Raw genomic sequence first — 17,399 nt, 5'->3', positions numbered from 1 at the left:
AAGGAAGTCGATTTTGAGGTGAGTGCGCTAACCGCTTTCGGACGACGACGAAGTTGCGACCTTACCCAGCGCCTGACGGCGTCTGGAGAGGTGAGAGCCTAGCCAAGACGATGCAATGCTGGCTTCTGAAAATACCTCGAAGACCCTCATACGGCTGCAGACCGGTGTACGCAAACCCGTGATAAAGCACCTCCAGCTAGTCTAGCGAGGTAATATGCGTGTCGAACGGTTCGAAGACGATTTCCGAAAATACGTCGAAGCCCTTCAAACATTACTAGGCAACTATACACACCTGCAGACCTGTGATGACGCACCAACGTCCGACGTGGCCTACAGGGGTAGCTGGAAGAATAAACGCGTCGGATTATGATGTTTTAGAATAAGTCGAGACCCTCATGCAGTGGCAGAGCAGTGTACAAAGACCTGTGTTCCTGCGGTTTAATGGGAACTCCACGGTAGCTTCTCGCCTCACATGCTCGGCACTGTAGAGATAGAGAATGAAATGAGCTAGTGAATGAAGATAATAGGTTTGAGGTTTGTAACGTAGACTTTCGGATGGCGAAGAAGCGGTGGAGTCCCCTCGTTCTATCATGCCCGTACCCGTTTACCAACACAAGACGCCGCCGTCTGAGGTGGCAGAGCAAGGTTACTAGCTATTCAAAACAGTGGATTTCTGATCCCTGAAGATGTATTGAAGCACCCATGACAGCAGTAGAAAGGTGCACACAGAATCATGAAGAGACATTGAAAACCTAAGTCACGGAAATATGACCTACGGATACTCAACTACACAGCCAGAAAACAACACCCCGCCAGCAGTCGCTCAACTCACAATTAGGCACCCCGAAGGACCTTAAGTCGAAGCCATGCATTCCTTTTCAAACACCATAGTACATAGTACAGTGATTCCAGCCCATGCGACACGCTTAAAGAAAGTCCCGATACTGGCTGGAACTGGTATACTCTAAACGCCGTCACCCATTCGAAGAGCTCGAAGTAGTCCGCCCGGCAACCCATGCATGCAAGTAAAGAAGAACAGAAGAAAAGCACAACCGATCCCAAACCCCTGACAGAAAGAAAAACAGATGTAATGGTACAAACGCCCGCTAGACCACCATACCCGTGCTCCAAACGAAAGCGAAATTATGGTGACTGGTATTCGGGGTCCTCCAAGGCAACCTTTCCACCAGGGGCAAAACCGCAAACTTTGTCCACCGACTTAACCACTCAACCTTAATCCATAACGCCTGTGCCTCTCGGCTATTGGCCCCATGCTGACGGCTCGCAACGTTCCATTTTTCAGACCAGCGCCCTTGCAACCCCCTCGGAAGTAGTCGGGCCCGCGCCCCTCGCTCTTGAAATTCCGGTGTTGGATGGTCGGGCGACAAAGCCCGTGCAAGTACCCTCCGTGAAGTCATGGTGCGACAGTCTCGTGCAATGGTAAAGAGGGGTTGTGAAGGCATTTCGGATCTAACATTAAGAGGTTGAGAGGGGAATGGATGTGGAACGAGTATATATGGGGGTTGCTGATACGGTCGAGATAACACTTCCACCACGGGAACCTCATCGTGAAGGCGAGTCGAAGAGATCATAGGTGCTGGGTGTGAGGAGAGAAGTTCCGGTATGGAAAGGCCTATTTTAGACGGTACGGATCCAGATGATACAGATTGAGAAGGTAGAGGGCGTGAAACAGGTGGTGAAAGTGTCTGGTGTGATCTTGGGGTGGTTTCCGTGGTAGGAGAGTCGAGGGTAATATTACTATGCCTGGAAGCCGAATTTATGGTAGTAGATGTGGATGAAGAAGGAAGATTCGATATCGAAAGGTCGCTTGTAGTCGCTACACCCAGATAAAACAGATCTTTGTTAGCAAAACAGTGGGCTGACATATGCAAGTGTTTCCTCCTCCTTTGATGTGAGGCCTTCGATGATGGGAAAGTGGGTATGGAGAACGAGAGTTGCGAGATGTAATGCGTATTACATCCCCACACTCCCTCCATACGCACCAACGCCCACGCCAACACCACCGCCTAGCCCGACGCCAACGCCGCCTCCTGGCATAGCGCCGGCGTTCATGCCACCGCCAGGAGCGAGCTTCCCGGCGAGATTGGCGGCCTGCTGCTCGCGATTGTGCTTCTCAATCTCCATTTGTGCGCGGTCTGCTTTCGTGACGCGAGGTTTGCGGACGGTGGTGCCGCCACGGGAGCCAGGTCCGCCGCCTCGACCGCGTCCGCGTCCAGAAGTTTCGCCGCGTGTTGAGCCACCCCGTCCTCGTCCTCGGCCACGTTTGACGGTACCATCGGCTCTGGCAGGATGTTAGCACATGTATGATTATGCGGGCGTGCGAAAGGATTGGAGTAGAATGGTGAGTACGTGACGAGAAGAAAGAACACAACATACCTCTCAACGACCTGCCTCTCCCCCTCCGTAACCAAAGGACCAGAATAAACGAAGAACCCATCCTTAGCCATTAACGCCTGCTGCTCCCACGCGAGTTCCGTGTCGTCGATGAAGTCATCCTCCTTATCATAATCCTCCACCTTCCTCCTCCTCTTCTTTTTCCCATCCCCATTCGTGTTTGAGTTATTCTCATCGCCGTCCATCCCACCCATCTCAACATTACTGCCGACCTCATCCTCGCTCAGATCAAGACTCATGTCGTCAGCGGACCCGGTACCATCGGCTTTCTCGAGGGCGGCGCCTGCTGCTCTGATCTGACGCTGGCGTTCGCGGCGGGCGGCGATGCGAGGATGAAGGGCAGCAAAGCCGTACTTCTTCTCGACCTCGCGTGCGAAGTTGATGGTGGTGTGTGTTTGGCCCTTTAGCGGGAAGGTAAGCCATATGTTGGTGCCATGGGTACCGGCGGGCGCGCCGTTGGCAGGAGTTGGGCCGAAAGGGGTGCCGGAGAGCAGTCCGCTTCCTGTTGGCAGCGGTGGTGGCTGTTCCTTTTGACGAGCTGGCTTCACGGGAGGGGTAGTGCCGGCCGAAGAGTCTGATTTCTTCATTGGCACGGACCGTTGAAGATGAGAGTCGGTAGGGTCGAGGTCCATGGGGGTGGAGCCGATCATGTTCGTTGGACGTGGGACGAGATGCTGTTCAGCCGATGATGCCAGTTGCGGGGGACGGGCTGCCAGGGGCGCAGGTGAGGCAGGAGCAGAGGTTACGGATGGATGTTGAAAACGTGATGCTTGGTTGAAAGACGAGCTTGGTGGGTCGATCAAGGACGTGATGGAGGGAGAAGCACTCGCACGGTTTAAAGGCGGAGAGAGAGGGGGAGCGCTAGAGGTTGAAGCTGGGGGTTTCGATTCAAAGCCGCCGCGGATGGGATCGTAGACCTGACCGCTAGACGCCGGACGGGGAGTTGAGGGAGCTACATTAAGATGCGACACGTTTGGGTTCTGGAAGGCCTCTGGATTGCCGGAGAGGCGTGGAGCCTGTACCGGAGCTGGCGTAGGCGTTGGCGATGGACGATCGGGCTGGATAACGCTCACCAGCTCGGTGAGCTTGGGCTGGCGGGTTGCAGGCGGGTGGGGCTGCAGCGGCTTCTCTTCATGCTGCGGCGGCTCGACCTTCTGGCGCTTCTTGCGGGGCACGGGCGGCGCGGCGGGGTCCTTAGGCTCGCGCGGCTTGCGGGGCTTGCGCTCCTTGGGCTTGTTCTCCTCGTTTGCAGCCGTAGGTTCCCGCGGCTTTGGCTTGGGCCCGGGCTTCTTGCGCGTTGTGGTGGTCGTGGTTGCGGCGGCGGGTGTTGTGGCGGTGCTCTTAGCGCTTGTGGCTGGTGGAGTTGGGATAGCAGGGGCTGCGTTATTCGCATTTGCTCCACCAAGAACGCGGATCGTGTTGTTGCCAAAATCGTTTGACGAGGGCGCGTCGGGCGAATGAGGCGACCGCGGCGGAGACGAAACGGGCGAGTCATCAGGCGACGACGCCGCCGCCTCAACAACTCGGGCCGCCGACATGGTGACCGACTCACCTCACCAGGGCTCGACGAGAACTCGGAATACTGCGACAACCTCCAGCCGGCCAGCGTAGAGACTCTGCAACCCGCTGCACGAGTCTGAAACGGTGCCGCCGTCGGGCGAGGACGGGTTTGTGCCGCGGAAATTGCTCAGGGCGTGATGGGTCACGGCCTGCACCACCACGCAGTCGGGCTCGCGATACCTTCAACACCGCGGCACTGGCGATGTCGACTCGGGCGGGCGTCTGTGTCGAAGGAAGGGTTGCGGCGCTTCCTAGACGCGGGCAGCTGCAGCGCTGAATTTGGGCCGATTCGAATCCGGGAAAAGAGTGATGATAGGGGCTTTGTTCGACGGTGTAGCGATGAAGAAAGCCAGCAGTCTGTGAGCGTGGTTGTGGAAAGAAAGAGGAGGAAGAGTGTTGCTGGCAGAAGTCCAGTATTCGGGGGCGCACGCTCTATAATGGGCAGATGCGAGATTTGGCCCTGCGAGCGACCACGACACAGGCGAGCGAGCCACTGGGCAGGTACCCTCCGTACGAGACATGGCCTTTTTACTCTCAGATCCCACTCCACTCAAATCGCGGCGATTCCCCGCCAGGCCGACCCGTGCGTTCCATCGAATTCGGGCTGATGGTCACCAGGGGCTTGCCTTGGGGCGAGTTCGCCTGAAACCGCTTCAGCCTGGGGGTATGCCTATCTTGTTGGAATATCATAGTCTCTGCGCTGTATAGCTGCCTTCTCCTGCCACATACTTTCCTTCTCCCGAGCTTTGAGGCACCTCTTGCTTTGTTCGTCGTAGCATTCACTGCCCGGGTGCAGAGCATTCCTCAAGCTACACCGGGCATCTTGCATCACTGACATCTGGGGGCTACCCGCACTCAGCTACGCTCACCAATTTGCCTGTAACTGGCAACCGAGGTCTCTCGTACTATGGTATACCATGATCTCGAACCTCGAGGTCGTTCCTCGGATTCATGAAGGTTGCCAAAGCCACAAGCGCGACAGGGGCTAGCGTCCAATCCCCTGTGGCGCATGATTGACATTCACACAGCAGCACCCGTCTGCGCCGAAGCATGGCAGAGATTATTTCATCAAGTCGTGATATACGTAGAAACTACTAAAAGGACTCGCTGTATGTCAAAAGAGCCATGCACGCCATGGAGGTGGAAAATAAGCGTGATTAGATCGGCCAATCACAGCTGCACAGCCTCGCTTCGCCGTCTCGGATCTTGGATTTTGCGCCAGCATGCAGGGGCGATCTTTGCCCCACGCTACCAGGGGGTGCGCCAGGACTTGCTAATTCTTCTTCAAAGTTTCAGCCTGGAGATTCTCACTTTGCAGCTCCTCTCTGTTGGTGTGGACTAATCGGGTCTAACATTTTGACGGATCATTTACCAGTGATGATCAATTCACCCAAATTTGCAAGTGTCAGATTTCGGAGAAGCACACAGACATTCGTCCTATTACGATGGCACCGTCTATAGTCAGTCACTACAGTGTCTCGACATGAGTCTGCGAACCTCTATCTAGCACTATCTGAGGCGGCCTGGCGAGTTTACCGGTTGCTCGGAAGGCTAAACTCCGATCTCGTTCAGATTTTCTGTACGTTAATGACGACTTCAAGCAGTCACAAGCAGTCACATCGCCTAGACCCACACAGATGAATTTCAAAGCTGTTTTTCATACAGCTACATAACCTAACTCATCGAGAAGCATGCCTCCACATGCACGAACCACACAGAAGACCTTGGAAGGTTGCCCCCAGTACACAGAGCCTGAAGAAGCCATCCTACAACGCCGAATGCTCCGCCATGAGACCTTTTAGACAGAAACACCGTGTTCCCGGGATGACGAAAGAGAGACGAGAACAGAGAAACGTGCGGAAAACCGACCCTACGCCTTGCTTTTAGACTTTTTCGTCTTCTTGCTCGCGCCATCCTCCTCTTCAGCGTGCTTCCGCTTCTTTTCCTTCTTCTTAGTCTTCTCTGGAGACTCGGCTGCAAGCGTCTCGGAGGTTGTCGTCTCCGGCTCTGCCTTCTTCTTGGACTTCTTATCCTTCTTTTCCTTCTTCCGGAGCTTCTGTTCAACCGCTTGGCTCGTGACACCATCCGCCATCTCGACGTCCTCAGCTCCGCCGGCTGTCGGGTCAGCAATCTGGATGTCGCCGAGGACGGCATCCATAGCAGCGCGCATAGCGGTCTCGTTCTTCGTTGGCGCGGTTCCTGTGGCGTAGAAATCGATGCGCTCTTCGACCTGCTTGCGGAGAGCTTCGCCGAACTTGGAAGTCGGCTCGTCACTGAAGTTGTCGATACGGGAGGCGATGGAACATTTGTTAGCGAGGAAACGGGAGATTCGGCCCTTGTTCTTGGTGCCCGCTCGGCCGATGCTGGAGGAGAGTTAGTTACGAGTTCATTAGGAATATAAGCAGGTAAACATACAATGCGGAGTGATAGATGAGACCGTATTTAGGGGTGTTGCCCTTCGTCTTCAACGCACGGAAAAGAGCCTTCTCAGCGCCGAGGATCTGGAGAGTGCTGGCAGGGTATTTGCTGAGGTTGGTCAAGCTGCCGGCCTTGGAGATCAAACGCGCGCCAACAGTGTCGCCGATGAGGGCAGCGAGATTGGGTGCGACGACGTTCATCTTGGAGCTCAGATAGTGGGTCAGAGACTTGCGATACGCAGCGAGCGCAACGCATCGCTCAGCAAATTGGAGAATATTGGCCATGTCGGTTTCGGAGAGATCACGTCCCATGCTGACACGAGCAGCGTCGATGATGCCTTGAGCAACGCTCTCGTCGTCGTTGACAATAGCCGCAAGATCATGAAGGCTGTCGTCACCCAGAGAGCTCTTGTTGCCGATGAAGACGACACAGGCGGCGAAGGTCTGGTTATCCGAGACGTGCTTGTTGAGTTCGGGGAAATGCCAACTGTACATCTCGCGTGCGCGCATTGAGAACAGGTTGACGGCCTTGTCGAGGTTGTCGAGTGTGGCAATTGCTTGTCTAGAAAGCATTAGTAGGAGCTAAGACTCGCTGAAAATGGTCCGTACATGATGTGGTTGTCGTTCTTCTGGATCGAGAACTTCACCTTTCCGCGGGAATACGCATGTCCAAGACCAAGTTGCCTGTAACCAGTTAGTTCGTAAGCCGTGGAGCTAGAATATGGGTGTAACGCACGCTCTCTCAACATCCCCGGATTGCAGGCCCTTGAGCAGCTTTGACTGATGCGTGCGCAATCCGCGGAGAAGGTCCGCAACCACCTCGCTCGTCTCGCTAGTTTCGCACTCGATATATGGGAATCCAGCCTTGATCGACCCAGCCAAGTTGCGCTCGCAGACTCCCAGCACAGTCTTCTTCTTCTTCGTCTTTGGCAAGTTTGCCTCAATGACCGAGCGCAAAAAGTCGCTCATGATTCCCTCGCTGATATCGTTCGCATCCTGCAGCGCTTCTTGGGCTCCGTGGAAAGGCGCAAAACTGACAAGCTCGACCATTTTTCTGCACGGTATTAGAAACGCTCGAGAATATTTGCAGAAGTAGTCCGTACCCGAACTTCGCAAGGTCCTGTGCACTCTCCTGCACTTCCTTGAGCCGGCTGCCGATCGCATCTGCCTGCATTTTCACGGCAAAAATCTGCAGTTGAGTTAGTCGCAGAGAGCTTCGTTTTGGAGCAGAGCACGCACGCTGTAGCCCACAGGGGACTCGAGAAGTAGGTAGTCTGCCATGCTGTTAGTCCCGGATGCTACTTCTGGCGAATAGCGGCGTTATTGGCGGTATTCGGGACGGCGATGCGGGATGGTGACGGGTCGGAGGGAAATGTGGGAGCTTTGAAGAAGTGGAAAAAAGTTCGTCTTGGCGCTGAAAGATCCCTGCCGAAGTGCAGCCGGTGGTCGCGAAAATTAAGGTCGACGCGACATTTGGAGGCAGCCAAACAGCCCACCTTCTCCCCCTCATTCTCCCACCTGCCACTCCGCAAGACTTCACTTCGTTGTATACCCCGATAGAAGGCCTTCAATATGTCTGCAGCGCAACTCCTGAATCCCAAGGCGGAGTCGAGGGTACGAAATGCTGCCTCTACAGCCGTTGAGAGACGTAGCTAACAAGCTCGCAGAGACGTGGGGAAGCTCTTCAAGTGAATATATCGGCCGGAGAGGGTCTACAGAAGGTGCGTTGAGCACTGGAGGAACAGTAATACGGGCCTTGCTGACATTTCCAGGTGTTGGCATCAAATCTGGGACCTCGTGGAACGCTGAAGATGTGAGTATTCACACCCAATACAATATTTACATTACTGACACACTGCAGGCTGGTTGATGGCGCAGGCTCAGTACGTTTGCTTGTTAACTTGCTCGACCTAGTTGATTAACCGTGCCAAAGATCAAACTCACGAAAGATGGAAGCGTCTTGTTACGAGAAATGGTAGGTAACCATCAATACATTAGATGCATGTTGCTAACGATTGTAGCAAATACAAAACCCCACAGCCGTACGAAGCCCGCATACAATACCCCGATGTTTATATACTGACCTCCAAAGGTCATGATTGCACGAGCTGCTACCGCACAAGATGATATCACTGGGGATGGAACGACCTCTGTGGTATTGCTGGTCGGCGAGCTGTTGAAGCAGGCAGATCGATACATATCAGAAGGCCTACACCCCAGGGTAATCACAGATGGTTACGAGATTGCAAAGACGGAGGCACTAAAGGTTGGCTTGTTCGCTTTTCACAATAGAATTGTGCTAACTTTGAAAGTTCCTCGACGGCTTCAAGCTGAACAAGGAAGTCGACCGTGAACTCCTCCTATCTGTCGCCCGGACCTCGCTTTCCACGAAGTTGAACAGCACGCTTGCTGAGCAGCTCACCCCAGATATTGTCGATGCTGTTCTTACGATATACAACCCCCCCGCCAAGCCAGATCTGCATATGATTGAGATCATGACTATGCAGCACCGAACAGCTGCAGATACCCAGCTGATCAGAGGTCTGGCATTGGACCACGGCGCGAGACATCCGGACATGCCAAAGCGTGTTGAGAACGCCTTCATCCTAACCCTCAACGTGAGCTTAGAATACGAAAAGTCGGAGATCAACTCCGGGTTCTTCTACTCTAGTGCAGACCAGCGTGAGAAGCTAGTGGAGAGTGAGAGGAGATTTGTCGACGAGAAGCTGCGGAAGATCGTCGAGTTGAAGAAGGAAGTTTGCGGCAACGACCCCAAGAAAGGCTTCGTCATAATAAACCAGAAGGGTATCGATCCGTTGAGCTTGGATGTTCTGGTGAAGAACGGCATCTTCGCTCTAAGGCGTGCCAAACGGAGGAACATGGAACGTCTACAGTTGATTTGCGGCGGAACGTCACAAAACAGCGTGGAAGATCTAACACCCGATGTGCTCGGATGGGCTGGATTAGTGTACGAGCACCAGCTTGGCGAGGAGAAGTACACTTTCATTGTAAGCTTCGCGATCTGGATAGTTAAACTTGACTAACAAAAAGCAGGAAGATGTCAAGGAGCCGAAATCCGTCACTCTGCTCATCAAAGGTCCGAATGCGCATACTATTACGCAAATCAAGGACGCGGTCCGAGACGGTCTAAGAAGCGTGTACAACATGATCGTGGACGGGAGCGTCGTTCCAGGCGGTGGGGCGTTTCAGATTGCGTGCGCTGCACATCTCTCTAGCGACAGCTTCCGCAAGACGCTTAAAGGAAAGGCCAAATGGGGTGTCACAGCGTTCGCAGATGCTTTGTTGGTGATTCCCAAGACACTCGCAGCAAACTCTGGTCACGACATACAAGATTCGCGTGAGTACCCTCAGCCGAAAAAGCACGAGGCATACTGACATGCAATATAGTGGCGGAACTGCAGGACGAGTATGCCGACGGAAATATCGTCGGCCTCAATCTCGCAACCGGCGAGGCCATGGACCCCACACAAGAGGGCGTCTACGACTCGTTCCGAGTGCTGCGCAACTGCATTGCGTCCAGCACTGGCATTGCATCCAACTTGCTCTTGTGTGACGAGATGCTGAAGGCACGGCAAATGGTAAGCGCATGAAACTCCTAGGGGTACCTGTTACATGAGACTGACGGCGTGCGACTGTAGGGACGACAGCCAGACCCGGCTGGTGACAACCAGTAGTGGGAGCGGACAGGATAGTCGGGAGCACAGCATGCGCCAGGATCTGGTCGAGAACCAGCCGCTTGCGAGGCGGGAGCGTCTGCGCGCACTGTATGCGCAACTCGGTACTTATAGTAGAGCCAGCGGCCGGACATTGATTGGTGCTGGTCGTGGGTGCAATATGGGCCGTCTGCAAGTAGACAGTGTATATTAAAAGCTTGCCGAAATAGACTGTCAATGCCAACATGAACGCGCCACCCCTGCCGTCACGAGCCAACGACGTGCCCAGAAACATGTACAAATTTAGCCGACCGATGCCCCAGATTTAAGCATAAGCGAACCGGGCGGGCTTGAGTGATGGCGGTGCTCTGTCTCTGGGGTCTTTTTCGTGATGCTATGATGTTATAGAATAATTGATGAGGCCGCAGTGCTGCTATTCTCGTCAAGGCAGGTCGTCCGCTTTGTGCACGTCGAGGCTGGTTGCGATAGGTAGGAGACGCCCTCACGCGCCACAGTAGTTCCAGGGGCTGCTGGGCCTGGCCAAGCCGCTTGCCATGGATAAGTCGCAGCGCCGACCCGTAAACTGAAGCCATGCGGTTCCAGGAGTCGCTCCTCCGTACCGGACTACCTGTCCTGTCCTCCTCTCTACAAACCTCCACCAGCGACTCTCCACATTCGCTTCCTATCCGTCCTTTTCCCTCCCCGGCGGAATTATGAGAGAGTAGGCGCCCCTCGTGTCTTCCCGCGCCCCGGCCTTCCATCCTATATCCCGCGCGACAGGTATCCGTTGTTAATAAATCCTGCCGCACGTCCACCATGTTTCGCTACCGAAGATATCGCGTCTTTGTTGCTCTTGCTGTCGTTACCATCTTCGCCCTATACAAATTCGGCAGCACAGGATCATGGCGGCAACCGACCCTGCTCCCAACCGGCGAGAAGTCAGCACCGCTGGAGGAGGATTCCGAGGGGACTGTCCCGCCAATATCGTGGATGCCGAGGCCACATGAGGTTGTCAAGGAAACGAAGAAGCTACAAGTCGAGGTCTCAGGCATTGAGACTTCAGTGACCCTCCCGCTCGAAACCCCGCCGCCAATTGCGAGCGTCAGCCATCCCGTCCAGAAAGCGCCTCCGGGAGCTCCAAAGTCGGCAAAGGAACAGGCAGTGTCTCCTGAAGCAGCTCCATCAACATCCATTTCGCCTGTTGGCATGGGACATTTGGAAGATGACAAGAAACAGTTCAAACCGGGGAATAGCGAAGTCCTCCACGAGCACGGCGAAGGGAGACACGAAGTCCCGCCCGTACCCTCCGATGCGCCAGCCATATACTGGGAACCCCTCCCCGAGCATTTCCCGGTTCCCTCTGGATCGACTATCCAGCTGCCGAGCGGCTCGCCGAAACCAATACCCAAGATTCAATTCGACTTCAAGGAAGAGACCGAGGAGGCAAAGACGGATAGGCTGAGTAAGCTTAAGACTATCAAGGGAGCCTTCTTACACTCATGGGCCGGATACAAGGATAATGCGTGGATGAAGGATGAATTATCACCTGTTTCTGGTGGCTTCAGGAACCCCTTTGGGGGCTGGGGTGCAACATTGGTGGATACGCTGGATACGCTGTGGATGATGGGACTGAAGCCTGAGTTTGAGGAGGCCGTCGAGGCTGTCAAGACAATTGACTTCACCACGAGTCCCCGTGGCGATATCCCGATGTTCGAGACCACAATCCGCTATTTGGGTGGTCTGCTTGCCGCATACGATATTAGTGACCAGAAATACCCGGTTCTGCTAGAGAAGGCTGCCCAGCTTGGAGAGGTGCTGATGGGTGCTTTTGATACCCCCAACAGGATGCCAATCACCTATTACTATTGGAGACCGTAAGTTCAGCAGCTCATCGTGTCAATCAAACAGCACTAATTTGCAGGTCTAGTACATTCGCCACGCAGCCTCATCGCGCGAGCAGCAGAGTCATCTTAGCGGAGATTGGTTCTCTCTCCGTAGAATTCACCAGACTCGCCCAGTTGACTGGCGAGCCGAGATACTATGACGCTATAGCCCGGATCACAAATGCTCTCGAGGTGTATCAGAAAGAGACGAGGCTGCCGGGCATGTGGCCGAAGTATATTGACGCTTCTGGCTGCAAGCGACCGACCAATGCTAATTCGGTTGAGCCCGAAGAAAAGGAGGTATCGGATGCTACGCCTTCGCTTGAGGATGACTTCGATGAGAATGAGCTGGTCCCACTGGAATTGCCGAAGCCAGTTGAGTTCATTCCTGTCGGCAACAAAAAGACGGAAAAAAAACTGCCGGAGAAAGAAAAGAGGCAGCTCGAAGCGCCAGACGCTACATTTGTGGACGGTATAGTTCCCAGGACGGCAGTAGAGGCCGCTCAAAAGGTTCAGCCTACTATTCCCGCTGTCCCTGAGTGCGAAGAACAAGGCATGGTAACGACCGACGAGTTTGGGACTGAGTCTTACACGCTAGGTGGCATGTCTGATTCCACTTATGAATATCTACCAAAGGTAAGAACTTACGACTATCACGGCGCTGAACAATTGTAACAGTCATCTAACTGTCTTTAGGAATGGCTTCTCCTGGGCGGTCGGGTCGACTCATACCGGACGATGTACGAAAAGTCCGTTGATGTCGTAAAAGAACATCTCCTTTTCCGTCCGATGCTACCCAACGGTGCCGACGTTCTCTTCTCCGGCTCTCTCAATGTCCCAATGCTCTCCTCCTACACGAAGTCCGGCGGAATCGGCGATCTGGAGTACGAAAATGCGCATCTCACGTGCTTTGCCGGCGGCATGTTTGCTCTCGGTGCCAAAATATTCAACCGCGACGAAGACCTGGAGATCGCGAAGAAATTGACCGAGGGATGTGTGTGGAGCTACAATGCTACTACGACCGGCATCATGCCCGAAAGCTTTTATGTCGTAGGATGCGAGAGCCAGAAGAGCTGCGAGTGGAATGAGACGAAGTGGTGGGAGCAGATCGATCCGTATGCTGACAACAGGATAAAGAGCTACAAGGATCAGATGGGCAGGTACACCAAACAGCTCGCGGAGGCATCGGCAAGCTATGAGGCGGCGATGGCAGCGGCAACGGGCGCGCCCGAAGCACAAGCCACTGGAGTTGTGAAGAAGGAGGTAGAGAGCGAGGTTGCAGAGGTGGGGGCGGAGGCCACAGAGTCGCCAAAGGGTGCTGGCCTCGAGAAGAGACAGTTGGACCCAACGGATGAGAAGCCATCGAAGACGGAAAAGAAGTCAGAGGAAGAGCCGTTGTTGAAGAACCCATCAGCGAAGGCGAACGACAACGAGGAAATGAGCCCATCAAATTCATCGGACAAAGCAACACCCACACTCCCCGCGTTCCCAATCCTCTACTCTCCCCGCCCCCCGCAGAGCCACGAGGAGTTCGTCAAGAACCGCATCCAGGAAGAGAGGCTACCAGAGGGCATCACGAACATCCAGAGCAAGAAGTACATACTTCGGTGAGCCACCCCCATTCTCTTCATCTACCATCGAATCTCGCTAACGCATTCCACAGCCCCGAAGCCATCGAATCCGTCTTCTACCTCTACCGCATCACGGGCGACGCCCACTGGCGCGAGGTCGGCTGGAACATGTACCAAGCCATCGCCGAGCACACAACGACCGAGTACGGCAACTCGGCCATCGACGACGTCACCAAGACGGCGCCGCAGCTGACGGACGAGATGGAGAGCTTCTGGCTCGCCGAGACACTCAAGTACTTTTATTTGCTGTTTGCGGAGGAGAGTGCGGTGAGTCTGGATGACTGGGTGCTTAATACCGAGGCGCATCCTTTTAAGCGGGGGGCATGAAGATAAGGTGGGGGGCACGGGTGGCGTTCTTGGTGTGGGCTGTGATTACTTACCCAGGTATATGGAAGGGGTGGAGAAGGGGCTGTACATTGTTAGTCGCGCCTAAATCCTATGCATATTCATATTCCTGTCGAGAGTGGTTCTGGGTCGGCGCTCCTTTAAGTGCAACCTGCCCGGGACTGGTCCGTGTCTGCCTGAATCCCGGAGCCGAAATGTTGACGACGACAAGTTTAATGAAGCCGTTGGATTAGGGTGTTTGGTTCAGGATAGTAAGGGATCGTGTCTATCTCTTCAGGAGCATTTCTTCATCATGTCACGCTTAATGTTCATGTATGCAACCAATGCTTACGTGTAAGTGAGGTTGCTTTGTAGAGCTGAAATCAATATATATAAGAGCTCCCTAGCCCGGCTCGACGCGAGTTATGTAGCGAAAGGCAAGTCGGGTAACAACTCTGCTATATTACCATGATGCCCTTTTGCGATTAGAGTTCTACACAGCCTGTAATATTCGTTGGCTGGAACACGGTGCTTGCAGCGGCATTTAAACCCATGGCCAGAGCATAGAACCTCCGTAATACAAGGGTAGCTCCCGCCCAGGAGGAAAGGCCTGCCACACGTCGTACCCTTTTTAAGGTTCCAGCGGCGGCAACCGGTCAAGATGCACGAGGCGCCCAATTGTTTGTGACCTTCATTGACGTCTTTGAGCATTGGCCTGCTACGTCACACAATGCCATCATCGGGCTTCAGCTGGGCGGACTAGGCGTCACGTGACTTTCTCGGCCCTCCCCTTATTCATGGCACGACACTCGATCAACAACCACGACTGCGCTCATAATACAGTGGTGGAAGCCGGAGATTGCTTCGAAGAGGGCGTCTGTCACTGTGCCACTGCTTGGTAAGGGCGGGCAGCCGGTGAAAGGATGCAACTCCGATGGCCTCGACTCGAAGCCCCCTCCCCTCCCCTCTCTGCGCTCGGTGCGGGCAGGCTGCGCAGGCCCGGCAGCTCTTGGGTGGTGGGGCCCTGTTGCAACGGGTGAGGCTGCAGCGGATGGGTGGGCAGACATGAGGCCGGCACATGCAGTGAGGCCCGGTGGTGTCTCTTCTGTCGCCGGCTGGTTGCGGTGGCCAGGTGCGGCGGCCATCAGCCAGCCAGGCGTGAGCGGAGGAGCGAGATAACGGCTCACCAATTTGGCGCAGTGACGAATGGGCAAGGCGAGCAGCGGACGTGCAATATACACGGGCCGCATGGAACCAGGAATGCGTGCGTGTATCAGCACCGTTGCTAGGGAGCCGCTGCCTGCCCTGCTGCTGGTCCTCGAGGCCTCTCATACCGGCCCGTGGCTGCGTCGGAGCTGTGCAGCAACGACGGGAGAATGGAGCCGCGCTCGAGCTCACCGCGGCCGTCAAGCAGCCTCTCTCAGCTTCAGTGGTCCGGCTTCGAATAGTAGACGGCCTGCGGCATAACAGTGGCCGTCTGGGCTGGGCGGCTGCAAGCGACACAGGGAGTGGGAGACTCACTGGGCGCTGGAAATGCACGGCCGGCGGGCTTTGTTAGGGGCACGTGACGCGCCCGCCGGCTGCCGCATAACCTGCGCAGTCCCCATCGCCTCCTCCCTCACCCAACTCTCTCATACAAATCCCCTCTGCCAAACCGCAAAACAAACAGGTGAGCTTCGCTTGACGCTTCCCACGCCCCGACACCACCTCCACTGAGCGCGCAGTCGCCCACCACGCCGCGATGCACGCGTTTTTCCCGCAGCTGCGCGCGTCTTCTGCCTGTCTCTCTGCTGTCGTCGCCATTTCAAATCAATCACGCCGCTTCGTCGCATCGTCGTCGTCGTCGCGCGCCCGTATCGAGCATCCGTACTGACCACCTAAACAGTCGCATATCAAAACCACTCGAGTTTCTGCTCGCGACCCGCAATCCAGGTAAGTCGGTGCTTCTCCGGCGACGGTCGCGTTTCTGCCCGTTCATTGCTTCCTCTGTTGTTGTTTTGCGACCGTGAGGCCCGATTTGGCAAATCGCGATCTTGGGTCTCCACCACCACCACCGCACTGCACACTCCACCTGCCACATCAACTTCACCGTCTGCGTCGCGCGACTTCCATTTCTTTCTTTTGGCGTCGCCGTCGCTCTCTGTCCGCGATTGGCCTTCCACAATCTTCGCGCGACTGCTCGCTCCCTTCCTCTGCCCACGTATATACCCGCTCCACCCACTCCCCTCTCTCACTCCCAACACCTCGTCACCACCGCATCTCACTGACACCCGCCCAGCACAATGCCAAAGGAGAAGACCGTCACCCGCAAGGCCAAGGCCACCAAGGCCGAGGGCGGAAAGAAGAAGAAGGGTAAGTCTCCTCCCCATCATCAGAGGGCCCATTCTGATGCTCACGTAAAGCCAAAAAAGACCCCAACGCACCCAAGCGCGGTCTGTCTGCCTACATGTTCTTCGCCAACGAGCAGCGCGACAAGGTCCGTGAGGACAACCCCGGAATCAAGTTCGGTACGTCATAGCTCAAGCCACCTACACTAACCTCTGCTGATCATGTCTCAAGGTGAGGTCGGCAAGATGTTGGGCGAGAAGTGGAAGGCCCTGAGCGAGAAGAACCGCGCCCCCTACGAGGCCAAGGCTGCTACCGACAAGAAGCGTTACGAAGATGAGAAGGCCGCCTATGCTGCCGTACGTACTCTCTTCTCCCAAACTACCCATCCACATACTAACCTACTCTAGGGCGCTGATGATGAAGAAGAGGTGTCTGAGTAGAACCCAATCTCTCAGGACGCTTCTCCTATATCTCAACTTGCTCTCTCCGGTTTCTCATTATTGCTCTAGTGGACTTGCTCTCGGGGTTTGGGACGGGCTGGGAATTCGGGTTTCTTATGCTTTATTTTCTTCCAAGTGAGGAGTACGAAGCAGCGTCAGCCGTCCTTCGTGAGTCTTTGTCTCAGCGGCACGTCGACCATTCTGGACTAGAGGGTCTACCTTGTTGCGGCTCACGAACGACCTCAACGTCACACGAGTCTATGACGGGCTTACTCTATGGATGCTTTTCTTGGGCATCTTGATTCCTCTGTATACTAGCTGATTTTCTGCCATGAAGATCGTATCCCCACGCTTTTGCTGCTCTTGATGCTTGTGACTATCTGCTGGATATCGATGCCTGATACCATTAGAATCGTACTCACATACCTCTGCCCACCTCAACGCCTTTTTAAACAATGCCATTGACCATAAGTAGAAAAGATTCATGCCGTCTGCCATACTTTCGTATTCCCTCCCACCCTTGCTCATCTCTCCGCCTGTGCCTGTTTGCCGGGCTGCTTGATGCTGGAACCCGCTGCCTTCCTGCGTGATGCCGATGTCCCACGCACATTCTATTCACCGCTCACCGTAGAATCTTCTCGACGCTACCACAAACATCTTCCTTCGCCTTACTTTCCCTGAGCACTACACCTCTATGAACACATTAACGTCGCTGGCTACCTGAATT

The 17,399-nt window shown here is 54.8% G+C and overlaps 6 protein-coding genes across 6 annotated transcripts; 3 read left to right on the top strand and 3 right to left on the bottom strand.

Annotated features, from left to right (window-relative positions):
- Positions 1-1,605: 1,605 nt before the first annotated feature.
- Positions 1,606-3,617, bottom strand: BDZ99DRAFT_229800 (HPC2-domain-containing protein; the record flags this gene model as incomplete). Its single annotated transcript, XM_033713498.1, has 2 exons — positions 1,606-2,302; positions 2,398-3,617. Coding segments are annotated over 2 exons (1,548 nt in total), but the record flags the coding sequence as incomplete, so codon positions are not given.
- A 1,983-nt stretch (positions 3,618-5,600) lies between these two features.
- BDZ99DRAFT_495560 (Nop-domain-containing protein) lies at positions 5,601-7,746 on the bottom strand. Its single transcript, XM_033723377.1, has 6 exons — positions 7,632-7,746; positions 7,496-7,581; positions 7,129-7,446; positions 7,002-7,076; positions 6,391-6,954; positions 5,601-6,338 (listed from the first exon to the last, which is right to left on the bottom strand). The coding sequence occupies exons 1-6, from the start codon at positions 7,671-7,673 to the stop codon at positions 5,846-5,848; spliced, it is 1,578 nt and encodes a 525-aa protein (XP_033580947.1). The 5' UTR covers positions 7,674-7,746; the 3' UTR covers positions 5,601-5,845.
- A 142-nt stretch (positions 7,747-7,888) lies between these two features.
- BDZ99DRAFT_410226 (T-complex protein 1 zeta subunit) lies at positions 7,889-10,321 on the top strand. The gene is made up of 11 exons (XM_033716574.1): positions 7,889-8,006; positions 8,060-8,113; positions 8,165-8,205; positions 8,254-8,275; positions 8,326-8,367; positions 8,414-8,434; positions 8,485-8,658; positions 8,705-9,400; positions 9,447-9,750; positions 9,801-9,991; positions 10,052-10,321. The coding sequence occupies exons 1-11, from the start codon at positions 7,965-7,967 to the stop codon at positions 10,085-10,087; spliced, it is 1,623 nt and encodes a 540-aa protein (XP_033580946.1). The 5' UTR covers positions 7,889-7,964; the 3' UTR covers positions 10,088-10,321.
- A 346-nt stretch (positions 10,322-10,667) lies between these two features.
- Positions 10,668-14,336, top strand: BDZ99DRAFT_506802 (seven-hairpin glycosidase). Its single transcript, XM_033724196.1, has 4 exons — positions 10,668-11,940; positions 11,994-12,585; positions 12,646-13,556; positions 13,613-14,336. The coding sequence occupies exons 1-4, from the start codon at positions 10,883-10,885 to the stop codon at positions 13,905-13,907; spliced, it is 2,856 nt and encodes a 951-aa protein (XP_033580945.1). The 5' UTR covers positions 10,668-10,882; the 3' UTR covers positions 13,908-14,336.
- On the bottom strand, positions 14,246-15,337 carry BDZ99DRAFT_229752 (uncharacterized protein). Its single transcript, XM_033713497.1, has one exon. It carries the CDS (start codon positions 15,234-15,236, stop codon positions 14,718-14,720), a length of 519 nt encoding a protein of 172 aa, XP_033580944.1. The 5' UTR covers positions 15,237-15,337; the 3' UTR covers positions 14,246-14,717.
- Positions 15,338-16,186: 849 nt separating this feature from the next.
- On the top strand, positions 16,187-16,639 carry BDZ99DRAFT_380909 (uncharacterized protein; the record flags this gene model as incomplete). Its single annotated transcript, XM_033715213.1, has 3 exons — positions 16,187-16,256; positions 16,316-16,411; positions 16,464-16,639. The coding sequence occupies 3 exons, from the start codon at positions 16,187-16,189 to the stop codon at positions 16,637-16,639; spliced, it is 342 nt and encodes a 113-aa protein (XP_033580943.1).
- Positions 16,640-17,399: the final 760 nt, after the last annotated feature.

The sequence above is a fragment of the Mytilinidion resinicola genome (genome assembly GCF_010093595.1).
Source record: "Mytilinidion resinicola strain CBS 304.34 unplaced genomic scaffold BDZ99scaffold_4, whole genome shotgun sequence".
In the NCBI taxonomy this organism is placed as follows: domain Eukaryota; kingdom Fungi; phylum Ascomycota; class Dothideomycetes; order Mytilinidiales; family Mytilinidiaceae; genus Mytilinidion; species Mytilinidion resinicola.
The sequence above is the reverse complement of the archived record's forward strand: the minus strand, read 5'-3'. Positions and strand labels throughout refer to the sequence as shown.